Here is an 18,426-nt window from a genome sequence, read left to right on the forward strand (position 1 = left end):
TCATTTTTATCTTTTCCAGATATATGTACTCAGGGGTGGCATTACCATATCATATGGTAACTCTATTCTGAGTTTTTTGAGGAACCTCCACACTGTTTTCCATAGTAGCTTACCAATTATATTTCCACCAACCATATAGGAGGGTTCCTTTTTCTCCACACCCTCCCTGGCACTTATTGTATATAGACTTTTTGATAATGACCAGTGTGAGGTGATTTACCTCATTGTAGTTTTGATTTGCAGTTCTGTAAATAACTAGTGATGTTGAGCATATTTTCATGTGCTTGTTGGTCATCTGTGTGTCTTCTTTGGAGAAATATCTATTAACATTCAGATCTGTCCATTTTTTGATTGGCTTGTCTGTTTCTTTAATATTGAGCTGTATGAGCTGTTTGGACATTTTGGAAATTAGCCTCTTGTCAGTCACATTATTTGCAGTCCATAGGTTGTCTTTTTGTTTTATGTATGGTTTTCTTTTTTGTGCAAAAGCTTTTACGTTTGATTAGGCCCCATTTGTTTATTTTAGCTTTTATTTATTTTGCCTTGGGAGACTGAGCTAAGAAAATATTGCTACAATATATGTCTGAGAATGTTTTACCTATGTTTTCTTCTAGGAGTCTTATGGTGTCATGTCTTATATTTAAGTCTTTAAACAATTTTGAGTTTATTTGCATATGTGGTATGAAGAATTGTGCTAACTTTATTGATTTACATGAAGCTATCCAGTTTTCTCAGCACCTCTTTCTGAGAAGGCTGACTGTTCTTCATTGTATATTCTTGCTTCTCTTCTTGAAGATTTAATGGAAGGTAGGTGTGGGGATTTATTCCTGGCTCTGTTCTGTTCCATTCATCCAGGTATGGTTTTGTGCCAGCACCACGCTGTTTTGATTATAGTAGCTTCATAGTGTTGTCTGAAGTCTGAGAGAGTTACGCTTCCTGCTTTGTTCTTTTTCCTCAGGATTGCCTTTGGTAATTCTGGGTCCTTTGTGGTTCCATATAAATTTTATGATTATTTCTTCTACTTCTGTGAAAAATGCCATGGGCAATATGATAAGGATCACATAAATCTGTAGATTGCCTTGGGTAGTATGACCATTTTAACAATAGTAACTCTTCCAATCCAAGAGATGGGATGTCTTTCCATTTCCCTTTGTCTTTCTAGTGTTTCATTGTTAAAGAAATGTAGCAGATTTCTGTATATTAATCTTGTACTCTGCTGCCTTCCTGGGTTCATTTGTTAGTTCTGGTAGTGTTGGTTTGGAGTGTTTAGGGTTTTCTGTATAGCATATCATGTCATCTGCATATAGTAACACTTTTACCTCCCAGGGGCACAGGGCCTGTGCTGACTCCTCCCCACCCTCATCCTTTCCTACTACCGAGTTACAAGGGGGATCGTTCCTGCAGCTTTGGTTGTATAAGAGATCTTCTGCCAGCTTTCAGTTAGTGCTCTCTGAGAATTCTTCCACGTGTAGATGTATTTTTGATGTGTGTGGGAGGGGTTGAGCTCCACGTCCTTCTACTCTGCCATCTTGATCTCCCTTCACATTAATAGTGTCTTTAAACTGCATGTCCTCCAATGTAAATATTCCATTCTGAACACTCATCTCATTTTTCCCATTTCCCCTCTAAATTTTTATTCTTTTCTTTTTTTTTTAGTTTCTTGTCACTTTTATCCTGTAAGAAAGAAGTGAGGGCAGGGAGAAGATAAAGAGGAAGAGAAAGATCCTTTTATTATTAGAATTCCTTGCAACTAGTCCCTGGACAGTTACAACAGAAAAACAATATTTTGTGCCTATATCTTCATCAATAAATGTTTTAGTAGAGAAATACAAGATATTTCCAAAGTAGAGGACAAAACTTTGGGACTTTTCTTTCTTCTCGTCTCTATATGGTAGGCAAAAACCATATGGGAACACTTGATATTGTTTGTTTCTTATGTCTCAAGGAGCAGGGATATGGTGGGGGAAACTTGAAAGGCAAATTAAAGATTAAGAGGGATTTGAGGAGAAAAGTCAGGGCTTCTTTAAGTTATACGTTGTAAATCATTTCTTCTGAATTTAACTATTTTTAGCTTTTTAGAGTTTTCTTTAACTGCAGAAAGTATTTTATTTTTTTTAAATGTTATTTTCAATTTCTTCTCCAGTGAGAATCCTTTCCCAAAGAACTCTTACCTGTGATCCCAAGAAACAAACTGAATAAAAATAGATTTCCCTGAAAGATCAGAGTTGGAGCTCAAGAGTATTACAGAATAGAATTTGGAAGCTACTAGCTTAAGGTTGTGAAACTAAACAAAAGTGAGGTTGAAGATATGATGGATTCTCAGTGAGAGTTTGATTTGAAATCAGCTTAAAGAATTCAGAAAATGCCTGTGCGTGCGTGTGTGTATATAAGGAGAGGGAAATGTTGAGAAGTCTAAACTGACTTTAACTTGCCCTTGATCTCTTACTTACAGATCCAGGTGATCGAGAGTGACAGAGCCACCAGAGGGGGACAAGTTTATGCCACCAACGCCAGAGGCCAGATCCCTCCACTGGTCACTACAGACTGTGTGATACAAGACCAAGGTATTCTTCTCTCAGTTACCTTTCTGATTGAGCTCTTAGTATTTCTCACCTTTTTTTTTTTTTTTTTAAAGCAAATGCACGGAGACCCTCCAATAATGGTTTCACTGATGGGCCACCCCTTTATAGCTGGTAACAAGAACTAATTTGTCATTAATCAAATATGGAGAAGGCACTGTCAGCTGAGTTCTTGTCGAAATGTACAAGTTTAAGAAAATTTTAAATTTTAATTTATGGGTTTAAATGTGTTCATGCCCTACTTTGGTTTATTTACTACAGTTGGAACCTGGCAGGATGGCGTGAGCAGACGGTAGAGAATTAAATATTTGACTTAATTAAGCCAGCAGACTTGGTTCTAGCCCCAGTGACATTTCTAAAATAAGTCCTTTAGTTTTGGGCTCTGGTTTCCCATTTTAAAACTGGATGAGGAGAGGCTGAGCTCTGTCTCTACTGACTCTTATCCCAGGTTTGCTATCAGTTTCATGTTTCTGTTAGACTTTGTCCACGTTTAATCAGGGAATGTATTATTCTGTTTATGGCAAGTTAAAATACAGCCTGATGCAGTGTGCCACCTCAGATTCTGAATTTAGTGGAGTATATACTCGGTTCTAGAAATACAGCATTAGTACACAAGCAGGCGTGTCGTCTCATCTCAGAGTTGCTGAGTCAGCCAGTCTCCTGGTGCGACTCCCCTCTCGTGAGTCCATCCTGTGTTCTGCCTTCAGCACGGTCCTTTCGGAGCTTGCAGCACCGTGAGGCAGAAAGAGCTCGGATTGGGAGTTTGGCACGCCTGCATGCAGACCCAGGTTCTCTTCCTTACTGTCCTGAGCTTTGCTCATCCCACCTCTTTGAACCTCAGCGTTGCCCTCTGTAAGATGTGGGGACTAAGACCTGCCCTGCAGGGCCAGTGTGAGGATTGGGGGTGACTCTGTGTGCTGCGTGTGTCTGTGTCTGTACGCTTGCCTTGTTGTTCAGCCACTAAGTCGTGTCCAACTCTTTGTGACCCCGTGGACTGCAGCACACCAGACTTCCCTGTCCTTCACCATCTCCTAGAGCTTGCTCAGACTCATGTGCATTGAGTTGATGATGCCATCCAACCATCTCATCCTCTGTTGCCCCCTTCTCCTCCCGCCTTCTATCTTTCCCAGCATCAGGGTCTTTTTCAATGAGTCAGCTCTTTGCATCAGGTGGCCAAAGTATTGGAGCTTCAGCATCAGTCCTTCCAATGAATATTCAGGATTGATTTCCTTCAGGACTGACTGGTGTGCATGCATGGAAGTATCTTTATATGTATGTGGGGTCTTGACCTGTAGAACGGGTTGATATAGATTACAGATGATGTTACTGTTAGAGATACTACTATTAAAACAGACTTCAGATTACTTAATTTCCTCTACTAAAAGTGATTTGTTCCTGATTACTTACAGAATCCATTCAAACTTGTTAAATGAATTCATATTTATTCAGTACTTGAGACCTGGTGGGTTGCTGCTAAGTCACTTCAGTCGTGTCCTCCTCTGTGTGACCCCATAGACGGCAGCCCACCAGGCTCCCCCATCCCATATGAAGTTGCTGATTTTTTCTGTTTTGTTGACCAACAAAAATGGCAGTTTCATTTCAGCCTAATAGTAAGTGTTACATTTGTATTTTTTAATATTTTAGTTGGAGGCTCTTTACAGGCCTAATGAATATTCCTTACCAGCCTCATCTCTCACCTGTTTCTTTACATCTGCCTCAGCCATACTAAACTCACCCCCTTCCGCTCATGTCACCGATTCTCACTTTGTGCTATTATCTCTGCAACAGATTAGTACTGTTTTTGTTCACCATTGTACCCTAGAAATTCACCTGGTATCTAGAATATAATGGTCACCCAACAAATGTTTATTGAACAAATGTACTTGGTATATATAACTCTAACCCTTTTCGTTGGGAAATTCTTAGTTCTTCCAAACTCACTTTAATTTTCCCTGAGAAAGCTCCTCTAATTTCTTCCCCCACAGTGCTTCATAGACACTCCTATTATAACCCTGTTCCATTAAATTTTACTGTGGTTTGGGTCATCTTTCCTACAAGGCTATGAGCTACTTAGAGCAGGATCATACTTGTTTGTTCATTCATTCACTTAGTCATTCAGCAAATATTCAGTACCTGTTACCATTGTGGTTAATATTTATTAAGTGTTTGCTATGCATAAAGATGTCTTCTAAATACTTTATGTGTATTAATTCATTTAATCCTCCCTGTAACTTACTGAGATAGGCATTAATCTCATCTTCATTTTACAGAATGTGAAACCAAAGCACAGAATGCTTAGGTAATTTACCAAGATACTCAGCTAATGGGAAGCAAAGCTAGAATTTGAATCCCAGCATTCTGATGCCAGAAGCCATGCTCTTAACTACTCACCTACTGCCTCAATTCAGAAGTAAAAGACACAGTGCTGTTCTTTTCTTTCCTTTGTTTGGCTATGCCTGCAACATGTAGGATCTCAGTTCCCTGACCTGGGATCAAACCTCTACCCCCTGCACTGGGAGCACAGACTCTTAACCACTGGGCCGCCGGGAGAGCCCCGTGGTCTTATTCTTAGATGAGTGCATGATCTGGCAGGGAAAAGATATAACTAAATATTAACATTATAATATTATGGTAATATTATAAGGGTAAAATGAATTTTGCTGTGGGAACTTAGACATGCGGTAACTAGCCCAGCCTGTGCAGCTAGAGTGGGACCAACTAAGCTGAGCCTCAAGTGAGCAGGTGTGGACCAGAACACAGGTGGGGAGTTCTGGAGAGGAGAAGGTCGGCAGCCAGCAGAGACGGCTGTGCTGAGGTCTGGCAGTGGGAGAGCACGCATGTGTTAAGGAGCAACACCTGCAGGGTTTTTTGTTTTTGTTTTTTTTTTAACATAGAGGTCATTTTTAAAAATTGTGGTTAAATACACATAAAATAAAATTTGCTGTGTTAATAATTTTAAGTATACAGTTCACAGTGTTGTGCAACCATCATGATTATCCATTTCCAGAACTTTTTCATCAATCTACACTGAAACTCTCTACCCGATAAACCACTGCTCCCCACTCCTCCACTCTGCCAGTCCCTGGGGTCTTCTGTTTTACTTTCTGTCTCTCTGAATGTTTTACTTTCTGTCTCTGAATTTGCCTAGTCTAGATGCCTCGTGTAAGTGGATTGTATAATATTTGTCCTTTTGTGTCTGGCTTATCTCACTTAGCATAATGTTGTCAAAGTTTGTCCATGTCGTAGCGTGTATCAGAAGTTCATTCCTTTTTAAGGCTGAGGGATCCTCACTCTTATGTATATACTGCCTTTTGTTTATCCATTTGTCTTTTGAAGGACATTTGGGTTGTTTCCATCTTTTGACTACAGTGCACAGCTGTAGCCATGAACACTGGTATACACGCATCTCTGTGAGTCCCTCCTTCAGCTCTCTCGGGTGTATGTCTAGGAGTGGCACTGCTGGGTCATATAGTCCATATAGGGGAAGCATAGGAGGACGGAGTGGAAGGAGGAGGAAGGAGGTGGCGAGGTCTGGATTATCATCAGCTCTCCACAGCCTGCAGCCCAGCCCTTGGCAAGAACAGAGAGCTGCCTGGCATGGAGAGAGAGCCCTGCAGTTGGGCAAGTCACACCCGTTTGCTGTGAAGCCCCTTTCTCTGGCTGATTTGCTGTTACATATTAGTAGACTTTTTAAAATTTTATTTTTTTAATTGAAGTTAAATTGATTTACAGTATCATGTTAGATCCAAGTGTAGAGCAGAATGACTCAGTTTTATATATATATTCTTTTTCAGATTCTTTTCCATTATAGTTTATTACAAAATATTGAGCATACTTCCCTGTGCCATACAGTAGGTCCTCATTGATTATTTTATATATAGTGGTATGTACATATTACCTTCAACTTCCTAATTATCCCTCGGTACTCCCTTTCTCCTTTGGTAGCCATTAGTTTGTTTTCTATGTCTGTGATTCTGTTTCTGTTTTATAAATAAGTTGACTTGTGTCATATTTTAGATTCCACATATCAGTGACATTATATAATATTTGTATCTGACTTAACTTCACTTAATATAATCTCTGGGTCCATCCATGTTGCTGCAAATGTTATTATTTCTTTTTTATGGCTGAGTAATATTCCATTATTAAGTTTTATATATATGTACCACATCTTTATCCACTCATCTGTTAATGGACATTTGGCTTGCTTCATGTCTTGGCTGTTATAACGAGTGCTGCAGTGAGCATTGGGGTGCATGTATCTTTTTGAATTAGTTTTCATCTTTTCTAGATATATACTCAAGAGGGACATCAGTGGGCCAAGTGGTAACTCTAGTTTTAGTTTTTAAAGGAATCTTCATACTATTCTCCATAATGACTGTACCAGTTATATTCCCACCAACAGAGTAGAGGGTTCCCTTTTCTCCACATCCTCTTTAGCATTTATTATTTGTAGACTTTTTAATATGGCCTTTCTGACTGGTGTGAGGTGACACCTCATTATAGTTCTGTTGTGCATTTCTCTAATAATTAGTGATGTTGAGCATCTTTTCATGTGGGCTTTTAGCCACCTGTCTGTCTGTCTGTCTGTGGAGAAATGTCTGTTTAGATCTTCTGCCCATATTTTGATGAGGTTGTTTGTTTTTGTGATATTGAGCTGTATGAGCGGTTTGTATATTTTGGAGATTAATCCCTGTTGGTTGCATTGTCTGCAAATATTTTCTCTCTTTCTGTAGGTTATCTTTTTGTTTTGTTTATGGGTTCCTTTGTTGTACAAAAACTTTTCAGTTTAATTAGGTTCTATTTATTTTTTTGTTTTTATTTCCAGTACTGTAGGAGGCAGATCCAAAAAAATATTGCTGCAATTTATGTCAAAGAGCATTCTGCCCATATTTTCCTCTAGGAGTTTTATAGTTAGTGTTCAATCTTACATTTATTGATAGGTCTTTAACCCCTTTTGAGTTTATTTTCCTGTTTAGTGTTAGAGGATGTTCTACTTTCATTCTTTTCCATGTAGCTGTCCAGTTTCCCTAGCACAACTTTTTTCAGATAGTTTTTATTGATTGGTCTGTGGCTCTGCGGGGTCTCCATCACTGCGAGGTTTCTCTCTGTGGCTGGGACGGGGGGCTGCTCTCTGGCTGCGGTCCGCAGGCTTGTCACTGCCATGCTTCTCTGGGTGTGGTGCACAGGCGTCAGCAGTTGCAGCTCCCGGGCTCTAGAGCGCAGGCTCGGTTGTGGCACATAGCATCTTCCCGGACCAGGGATCGAACCTGTGTCTCCTGCATTGGCAGGTGGGTTCTTTACCACTGAGCCACCAGGGAACTCCCCGAGCACCACTTACTGAAGAGACTGCCTTTTCTTCATTGTATATTCTTGACTCCTTTGTCATAGATAAATTGACCCTAGGTGTGTGGTTTTATTTCTGGACATTAGTAGTCTTTCTAGTATGAAGCCCATGGGTCTCAGAGACATAGAAATTCACAGATGTAAGTGTCGAGACTGAAGGAACCTTGGACTTCATCTGCCCTGCTCTCTCACTTTGCAGATGTGAGTGCACTGAGGTCCTGGTAAGTTAAGTGATTCGCCCAGGACTGCACAGCTGGTTAGCCGAGAAGCCAATAAAGAGGCACACCTGCTTTAAGAATATCACTTCTTTGCCTTTGGCCGCAGGATCTGATTTAAGACTCCGTTTCTCCCTTGATTCTGTGCTTCTGCCTGTCCCGCAAGGTCCTGTTCAAGCAGCGCATCCCTTGTTTAGTCACCTGTGACCCGTGTGTAAAACTCATTGCCTCCCTTGGGCCACTGTGTAATCAATTTTGTCTTCTGTGATTCTTGCCTGCCATTTTGCAATTGTCTGCTTTATTTGTTTATTGTTGGCTTTGTTGCTCTTCATCGCTGTGTGGGCTTTTGTCTGGTTGTGGTGAGTGGGGGCTACCCTCCAGGTGCAGTGCATGGGCTACTAACTGCAGTGACCGCTCTTGTTGCAGAGTGCAGGCCGTTGGGCAGGTGGACTCGGGAGTTGTAACTCCTGGGCTCTAGAGGACAGGCTCTGTGGCATGTGGGGTCTTCCCACATCAGGGACTGAACCTGTGTCTCCTGCATTGGCAGGTGGGTTCTTTACCACTGAGTCACCAGGGATGCCCCCAATTACCTGCTTTATTATCATTTTCTTCTACCAGACCTTAAAGCCAGAGGCTTCACCCTCTCCTGCCTCTAAGCCTCTAACTTGGGGATTACCTCCATAAATATTTGTTGAATGAATAAATTACTGAATGTTTTTTAGTCAGTTTATCCCATAAGTTTCTTTATTAAGCAGATCAAGGGATTTTGGATCTTAATTACCAAGGTTGCTAAATTATCTGCTATAAACATGCCTTTCATGCCCCATTTTGCATACCTGCTTAAGAAATAAATTCTTCATTGCTTTTTAAAAATTTATTGTTGGTGTGCATTAGCTTCTTGTAACAAGTTTGTTTAGTCACCTTCATGAACTTGTTCATATGCATATTTCATAGTAAAAAATAAGATTTTTAAAGTTAACAAATGCTCAAATTCAATGTATTATTAGAAATGTTAACTAGTGAAAGTTGAGTACAATGAACAAATGAACAATTAAAATACACTTTAAAATATTCAGAAATTCTTATTTCCCACTGTGTATAACATTGTGTGATAATGAGGAGGAAGGTTTTATTTAAGTTATATGAAATATACAATAATAAGGGTTCAAGCATGTTTACATTTATTACCTAATATTTATTTTTCTTCTATTCCTGATGTCAAAACTCATGTTTTACCCTGTGTTAGTATTCACTTGGACTCTACCTGTCTCTGATCTTTCTTCCTGCTCCCAGAAGCTATCTGAATAATTTTCTTCGGGTATTTATTTGATCATATGGGTGGCTCAGTGGTAAAGAATCCACCTGACAATGTAGGAATCACAGGAGATGCAGGTTGGATCCCTGGGTCAGGAAGATCCCCTGGAGGAGGAAATGGCAGCCCACTCCAGTGTTCTTGCCTGGGAAATCCTATGGACAGGGGACCCTGGCAGGCTGCAGACCATGGGGTCGCAAAGAGCAGGACAGAGCTGAGCACACACACACGCATTGCTGGAAAATGTCCCATCATTGCCCAAGGGAAAACAGGATTGGTCTGAACTCTTGTCCAAACTCACAGTTTCATGACCTGGACCCAGCTGGTCTGGGACGTAGGAGAGACTGTGATAGGTTCTAATACCCCTTTTGCCACTTCTAACCCTTTGACTTTGGTAAGTCACTTAACCTCCCAGTGTCTCAGTTTACTCCTCTGTAAAACGGGGTCATAGGGTATCAGTGTCATAGGCAATTGTGAGACTAAATTGAATTTACATATAGCAATCTTAGAACGGTGCCTAATCCATTGGCATTGATTGTTATTATCCTTGTTGCTAGTGCCACATTTCTCCCCTTTATCAGACTCTCTGCAGCAGGGCCCCCAAACTGGATTCAGCCTACAGACACGTTAATTTGTTATACAGAATAATTTATTTCTGTTTGAATTAGTTGCCATTATATAAAAATCAAAATTTTTAGGTAAAAATCCAGATTTCTGTCTGGTCCCCCTAAAATGTAAAATGTGTAAATAATAGATTAAATATGAAAGGAAGCTCAGCTTCTCGGGTCCAGCCTTCCCCTCGTTCCCGACCCACCTGTGCAGTGAGGAGTGGCCAGAGAAAGGATGAGAGGTTGCAGACCCGGCAGAGTGACCGCTCATCCTTCTTTCAGCTGCTTACGTCCTCCTTTCTGAGAAAAGCACACAATCAGAAGAGAACTTCTGTGGAGTCCCACCATCGCATCAGCCCCCATTCATCATATGTCCTTGTACTCTGCCTTCAGACTCTTGGCCATAAATGTGCTGCAGTTGAAATCTCCTACTGTGTGCCACTCAAGTGCACTGCTACCCTAAATCTCCCCCCTCTCTCTTACGTCTTTAACATTTCTCTTTCTTTTACAAAGCCTTCCCCTATCTTAAACAGTGTTTTCTCGATCCACCTCCTTTACAAACTCCCCCCTTTCTTTGCTCTTGGGTGATCCTCCGTGCAGGGCAGCAAAGGAGACAGAGATGTGAAGAACAGACCTTTGGACGCAGCGGGAGGAGAGGGTGGGATGATTTGAGAGAATAGTGTTCAAACACACATATCACCGCATGTGAAATGGATAAGCAGTGCGACTTTGCTGTGTGATGGAAGGCACACAAGCTCGTGCCTTCTGCAGCCTGGGGGCGCAGTGGCACTGGGATACCTGTGGCCGACTCGTATTGACGTGTGGCAGAGGTCATCATGGTATTGTAAAGTAATCATCCGCCAATTAAAGTAAATATATTAAAAACCTTGAAAGGATTATTGCGTATTCAGCACCTGCCTCTCTCTCCTAAACTCACTGTGAGCAGCCTCCCTACCCTCCTCCTCCTTACCCCACCATCCCATCAAAAGTCTCTCCCCCGGCTCTCCAGCCCCCCTCCAGCCCACAGTCATGTTGACCTGGTGTCAGCACCTGCACAGACGGTCCTGCCTCTTCCTTGATGTACTTTCTTCACCTCCAGCACCCCAGACTCCCTCGTTTGTACACTTCTTGGTCCTTCTGCTGGTTTCTCCTTGTCTCCTGGCTTCTTTATGTCAGAGGACTCAGGGCTCAGTCCTCACTCCTCTCTTCTCTGGCCACTTTGTGGTTTTTAATCTAGTTTCCTGGCTTCGAATATTGTTTATATGCCCAGAACTCCCAAATGTGTCTCTCCAGCTCAGCTTTCATCCCAGCGCCAAGACTTTGTGTGTTTGACTGTTTACTCAGCATCACTGCTTGATCACCTAATAGATTTCCCAGATGGACATGCCTGGAGCCAGATTCCCGGTTTTCACCCACGGGCTCAAAAAAAAACCCCTTCCCTTCCCGGAGCCTTTCTCTGGTCAGTTCGTGGCAGCTTCATGCTTCTGATTCCTCAGGCTGAAAACTTCGGAGTCACCTGCGTTGAGCTGATTTGGTCTCTGTGACATCTCTGAATTCCTCCCTAGCTGCCCCAGGCGCCTCATCCCAGCCTCACTGGCCTCCTGATGTTCCTCTGCCAGCCCAGGCTCGCCCTGTCCCGACACCTGCGGGCAAATCCCTTCCCACTTTGGGACCTTTGCTCCAGTGATGCCTTTTGAAGAAGACCAAATCTGTAACTGTTTAAAATTGCAGTCTTTCCCCACTGTGGTACCCCTCCCCCAGAGGTGCTTTTTCCCATAACATTTGTCATCTTCTAAGGTCCTGTGTAATTTATTGGGTTTTTTTAGTTTATGTTCCTCTGCAAGAACATAAACTCTACAAGGGAGCACCTAGGACTGTATCTAAAAGACAATCAATACACACTTGTTTGATAATTATGTTCTTTTGTCAAAATATATTGTGATTTGATTGTTAAGTTTATTTTAGATAAGTTATTCTAGTGATTTAGAAATATTCATGCCATGGATATTGGGTTTCTTTAATTTCTTTTTAATTGGAGGATAATTGCTTTATAATGCTGTATTGGTTTCTACCATAAGTATACATATATCCCCGCCCTCTTGCACCTTCTTCCCACTCCCCCATCCCACCCCCTAGGTTTTCACAGAGCACTGGGGTGAGCCCCTGTGTTATGCGGCAGCTTTCCACTGGCTGTCTGTTTCATGCATAGTGATGTATGTATCCCAGTGCTACGCTCCAAATCTGCTCCTCCCTCTCCTTCTCTCACTGGGTCCGCAAGTCTGTTCTATGTGTCTCTGTTCCTGCCCTGCAAATAAGCTCATCAGTGCCATTCCCATGGGTATTGTTTTAATACTCATGCATGCTGTGAAAAAAATATTTGGTCAGGAAACTTGGTGTATTTTAAAAATAGATTTGGGTGTTTTAAAAATTGTTTCTATTATAAATAGAATTTTAATTTCTAAATTGAATTACAAGTTAAGGAGGAGAACATGGTCAAAGGGAATTCTATTTGACACAGTATAACTAGCTGATATGAAATGGTATACAAATGGCTTACCTTTCTCATAACGGACGTGTTGATAGGAGAGGATGAAGAAGGAATTTTATTCTTATGTTTTGTGTCTTTGCTTTACTTTTCCCATTGAATCTAAATACCTCTCAAGTCTCTTGAGTGGCTGTGTTAATACCCTGCTTATGGAAAATAATACTTTAAAATCTTTTACATTTTTGCAGCAGTATTTAGTGTCTTATTTTACAAGAAACTATAGTGTGCTTAGAGTATAGATCATCAAATTATACAGTGCTCCTTTTTATTTTTTAGAAATCACGAAGCTTTACAAATAAGGCAATGCATTGCCTAGACGTGCCTTTATAAATATTTAAATATACAGGGCAGGTTGTGAGTCTGCACCATTGACCGTTTCAGGCAATGCCAGTCCCCGGTACATCCGCTGCACCACGTACTGCTTTCCCTGCACGTCAGATATGGCCAAGCAAGCTCAGATCCCGTTAGCCGCCATCATCAAGCCCTTTGCCACGATCCCTTCGAATGAGGTAAGTGATGAAAATAGTAATTCAGTAATTTAATAACTCTAAAATTCCTCTTTTGTCATTATTTTCCTGTATATTTTTCTGTATCATAAACAGAAAACTGGAGCGCGAAAAACATGTAGTCATTCAATTCATTAAGTAAACCAAGAACTGACCATATAGCACAGGGAACTCTGCTTAATGCTCTGTGGTGACTTAAATGGGAAGAAAACCCAAAAACGAGGGGATGTGTGTGTGTATATATACATATATATAGCTGACTCACTTGGCTATACCACAGAAACTAACACAATATTATGAGGCAACTAAACTCCAAATTTTTAAAAAGTAAGTTTAAGAAGAAAGAGAAAAAAATCTGATAAACTGTGTTTTTTTGGCATCCTGTATTCCAAACACAGATGGGCTAGGTCTCTTTTTGGCCTATTGTAACAGTGCACATGAGCTGTAGCCTGCCAGACTCCTCTGTCCATAGAATTCTCCAGGGAAGAATACTGGAGTGGGTAGCCAGCCGTTCGCTTCTCCAGGGGATCTTCCCAACCCAGGGATCGAACCCAGGTCTCCTGCATTGCAGGCGGATGTTTTACCAGCTGAGCTACCAGGGAAGCCCCTGGTTTGTGTCATTGGAAAAGTCCCTGATTCTGGGAAAGATTGAGGACAGAAGGAGAAGAGGGCATCAGAGAATGAGATGGCCTGATGGCATCACTGATGCAATGGACATGAACTTGGGCAAACTTTGGGGATGGTGAGGGACAGAGAAGCCTGGCATGCCCAGTCCATGGGATTGCAGAGAGTCGGACACAACTGGTAACTCAACAACAACAACAGCAATGCACATATACAGGAAATACAGACTGTCAGAAAATGACAGATACCCAAACCTCTTGTGAAGTCTTTACGCCCTAGCTCAGTACTGCAGCATCGAGGTGCTCTGGTAAAAGGAAGATAATGCAGGCTGAGGTCCTTGGTCTTACTACATCTGCTTTAGTAATCACTGGGCCAGGATTCTTTTAAGCCCCTGTCTAAACTCAGCAGGCGGAGAAGGCAATGGCACCCCACTCCAGTACTCTTGCCTGGAAAATCCCATGGACAGAGGAGCCTGGTAGGCTGCAGTCCATGGGATCACGAAGAGTTGAACACAACTGAGTGACTTCACTTTCACTTTTCACTTTCATGCATTGGAGAATGAAATGGCAACCCACTCCAGTGTTCTTGCCTGGAGAATCCCAGAGACGGGGGAGCCTTGTGGGCTGCAATCTATGGGTTCGCACAGAGTCAGACACGACTGAAGTGACTTAGCAGCAGCAGCAGCAGCAAACTCAGCAGGATTAGAAAGCATGAGGTAGATCAATTGTATCTGTCAGCTGAGAAAGGTGTACCCAATTTATAGTTGCTATGCTGTATGCTATACTCGGTTGCTTCAGTCATGTCTGACTCTTTGCTACCCCACGCCTGTAGCCCACCAGGCTCCTCTCATGGAGTGTTCCAGACAAGAATACTGGAATAGGTTGCCATTTCCTCCTTCAGGGGATCTTCCTGACCCAGGGATCGAACCCACGTCTCCGGCATTGGCAGGTGGATTCTTTACCACTGAGCCGCCTGGGAAGCCCAAAGTTTATAGTTAAGTGGCGACAAAGATAAGTGGTGTGTATTTAAGATCTCTGATATTAGGATGCTGTTAGTGGGTCCTGGGATCAGGACGTCCACTCTCTGTAGCTGCCATTCCTCCTTTTGTTGCCCCTGAGTGGTAGATGCCCACGTGCACATGGAGACAGACACGAGGTCCTGTAGCAAAGCTGGTCAGGTGGGGGCTGAAGGAAAGCCTTACTCGGACTGGAGCTGTGACTGTAACCTCGCGGTGGTCCAGTAAATTAGGCTGAGCTCTGGATTCTATTTGCTCGCTAAAAGCTGAAGTATAGACGCTTTTCCCAAGTTAAACCTGACCTTGGCTCTGATCCTTTGAGATCACTGACCTGATGCTTACCTAGCAGCACCTGAGCAAGAAGTAGAGCCTCTCTGCTGCTGCTGCTAAGTTGCTCAGTTGTGCCTGACTCTGTACGACCCCATAGACGGCAGCCCACCAGGCTCCCCCGTCCCTGGGATTCTCCAGGCAAGAACACTGGAGTGGGTTGCCATTTCCTTCTACAGTGCATGAAAGTGAAAAGTGAAAGTGAAGTCGCTCAGTCATGTCTGACTCTTCACGACCTCATGGACTGCACCCCACCAGGCTCCTCCGTCCATGGGATTCTCCAGGCGAGAGTACTGGAGTGGGGTGCCATTGCCTTCTCCAGAGCCTCTCTAACAGAGAACAAATCTGTACTGTTTCTTGGGCCTGTCACGCCAGCTGGGACGGGGGGTAAAGTGACCTGGGAAGGGGTAGAGGGCTGCTGTATGACCCTTCAGAGAAGGAAGGAGGAGGAGAGAGGCAGTGTCTGCATGCACAGTGGCTGCCATCCCCTTTGAGGTGTTCACTCAGTCTTTTTATGGGTGCAGCAGAATGCCACCATCTCCGCTGAGAGCACAGTGAACTGGGTTGGAGTTGGGCATAGAAGAGGCACTGGGTTGTTCCTGGAAGCCAGTCTTACATGCAGTTATGGTCTCATAAATTGAGAAGTACATTCAGTATTTGCTTCGTGTCTTTTGTGATGGTCCCAGAAATTTAATATAATTCTCCTAAGTGGAAGTAGAAATGTTAGTTGCTCAGTCATGTCCAACTCTTTGTGACCCCATGGACTGTAGCCGCCAGGCTTCTCTGTCCATGGGATCTCCCAGGCAAGAATACTGGAGTAGATTGCCATTTCCTTCTCCAAGGGATCTTCCTGGCCCAGGGATCGAACCCACATCTCCCGAGTCTCCTGCATTGCGGGTGAATTCTTTACCACTACGCCACCCAGGAAGCCCCATCATTTTATCTACTCTTTTCGTGATGGACATCTGGCTATTTCTGCTTTTCGGCTTTTGTGAATAAAGCAGCTTCTGTAAATATTCTAGTACAAGTGTTTCTATGGACATGTATTCATTTCTCTTGGATTAATACCTGTGAGTAGATTGCTGGCTAATGGGGATACATGTTTATTTAGGTTTATAACAAACTGCCAGACCATTTCCCAAAGTGGTTATATGATTTTGTAGTCTTTTCAACGTGGTATCAGAGTTCCAGTTGCTCTGCATTCTCTCCAACCTTTGGTATTGCCGTCGTTTTAATTTTAGCAGTTCTGACTGCTGTATAGTAGTATCTGTGAGAGAGATTTGTTAAATTTTAATCTTGCTCCTTTGAATAAAATTTAAAGTGTTAGTGAATAACACATCAGTGTACATGCCACCATCATTAATAGATGTTAACGTTTTGTCATATTTGACTAAGAATTAAAACTTCGTAGGATATCTCTTCTTCCCTCCCACTCTAGGCACAAACACTAATGAATTTGGTGTGTATCCTTCCTATACATGTGGATTTTATGTATTTGACTTCATATATATGTGTCTATAACAACATGTAGTATTTTTTGCTTTTTAATGAATCAATTACTTTTAAATAGGTACCATACAAACATTCAAAAGATGAAAGTGGTATACAGTGAAGAAGGTTGCTTCCTACCCCTCCGCCCCACCCTTACAATTCTTACTCATTCTTTGTGATTCCTTCTAGAAATAAGTATGCATATACCAGCATATCAATATCCATCCTTCAAAAATAAATGTATAAGTGACAGTATAGCATACTATCACCACTCCACTCCACCACTGGCTGGATGAAAGTCTGGGTCACCAAGCATTTAGGCCTTCTTGGCAGCCTTCCCTCTTGTGGTCTCTGCGACGCCCTCCTGGTGTATCTTTTCAGGCCTCACAGGGAGGGAGCATTTTAGTTCCTTTTGTTACCATCCTCACTTCTAATCCTGGGGCCCATTAAGGCTTAAGTTTTGGGTTTCCTCTTTTTTTTTTTTTTCTCTTTCTTTTTTATTTTTTAAAGTATGAAAATATAATAACACATTTATAGGAGACTTGGAAAATACAGAACAAAGTTACATATAGTTCCACTATATATTGCAATTATTTTTTTAAGTAGACAAATTAAGATTTTTAGTTGGAATTTCAATATCAAACTCTCAAAAATTAATAGAATGAATATATAGAAAAGTAGAAGGATTTAGTAGACCTGAAAAGCACCATGAACCAATTCAACATAACTAAGATTTATACAGTTTTCACACAGTGATAGGATAAACTGGGAGGCACTGGAGTATATCCAGGGACATAAAACACGTGCAAAAGTTTCTTGGTCTAAAGGCATTGAAATCATACAGAGTCTGTTCTCATGGAATTATGTTAAAAATCTGTATCAAAAGATATTTGAAAATAACTCGGGTCTCCTCTTTTTTCTCTTAGACTCTGTATCCCCCCAAAGACTAAGTATCATCTGTAACAGTTACTGATGAGAATAATAATAGTCATAACTTATAAAGCACTTAGTGAACACAGTTAGAAATGTTTTAAATATATGTTCATTTAGTTAATTCTCATATCAGCCTACTTATTGTTCCATTTTTGGTATAAGGAAACTGAGGCACAGAGTTAGATAACTCTTAAGACCAATAGCTGTGAAGAAGGCTGAGCGCCGAAGAATTGATGCTTTTGAACTGTGGTGTTGGAGAAGACTCTTGAGAGTCCCTTGGACTGCAAGGAGATCCAACCAGTCCATTGTGAAGGAGATCAGCCCTGGGATTTCTTTGGAAGGACTGATGCTAAAGCTGAAACTCCAGTACTTTGGCCACCTCATGCGAAGAGTTGACTCATTGGAAAAGACTCTGATGCTGGGAGGGATTGGGGGCAGGAGGAGAAGGGGACGACAGAGGATGAGATGGCTGGATGGCATCACCGACTCGATGGACGTGAGTTTGAGTAAATTCCGGGAGTTGGTGATGGACAGGGAGGCCTGGTGTGCTGCGATTCATGGGGTCGCAAAGAGTCAGACACGACTGAGTGACTGATCTGATCTGATCTGAAGACCAGGAGCTAATAAATGTTACCTAAGACCAGTGGCTACTAAGTAACAGAGCTGGGATTCCAAGCCAGGTGGTCAGAAGCCAGGTCCTTAACTCTAAGTCACTGTACTATTGCTGTCATTCATTCATTCCTGTATCTGTAGCCCCACCTTCACATACCCAAATGCCTTTCTAGAATCTCTCCTTGAGTACCTCTTAGAACCCTCACACTTAACATGTTCAAAAGTGAATTTCTGATCTCGACACCCTAAACCTGTTCATTCTTCCACATATCCAAGCCCAAAGCTAAACAGTTATAGTTAATAATGGAGAATA

The 18,426-nt window shown here is 42.0% G+C and overlaps 1 protein-coding gene across 2 annotated transcripts in view; it reads left to right on the plus strand.

Annotated features, from left to right (window-relative positions):
• SEC24D (SEC24 homolog D, COPII coat complex component) overlaps window positions 1–18,426 on the plus strand; it is a 114,947-nt gene that overhangs the window by 26,548 nt on the left and 69,973 nt on the right. For both annotated transcript variants that reach the window (XM_070791016.1, XM_019962269.2), the window contains 2 exons: window positions 2,453–2,564; window positions 12,987–13,114. In XM_070791016.1, the coding sequence (XP_070647117.1) occupies window positions 2,453–2,564; window positions 12,987–13,114 (240 nt within the window). The remainder of the gene's footprint in view (window positions 1–2,452; window positions 2,565–12,986; window positions 13,115–18,426) is intronic.

The sequence above is a fragment of the Bos indicus genome, chromosome 6, assembly GCF_029378745.1.
Source record: "Bos indicus isolate NIAB-ARS_2022 breed Sahiwal x Tharparkar chromosome 6, NIAB-ARS_B.indTharparkar_mat_pri_1.0, whole genome shotgun sequence".
Taxonomy (NCBI): Eukaryota; Metazoa; Chordata; class Mammalia; order Artiodactyla; family Bovidae; genus Bos; species Bos indicus.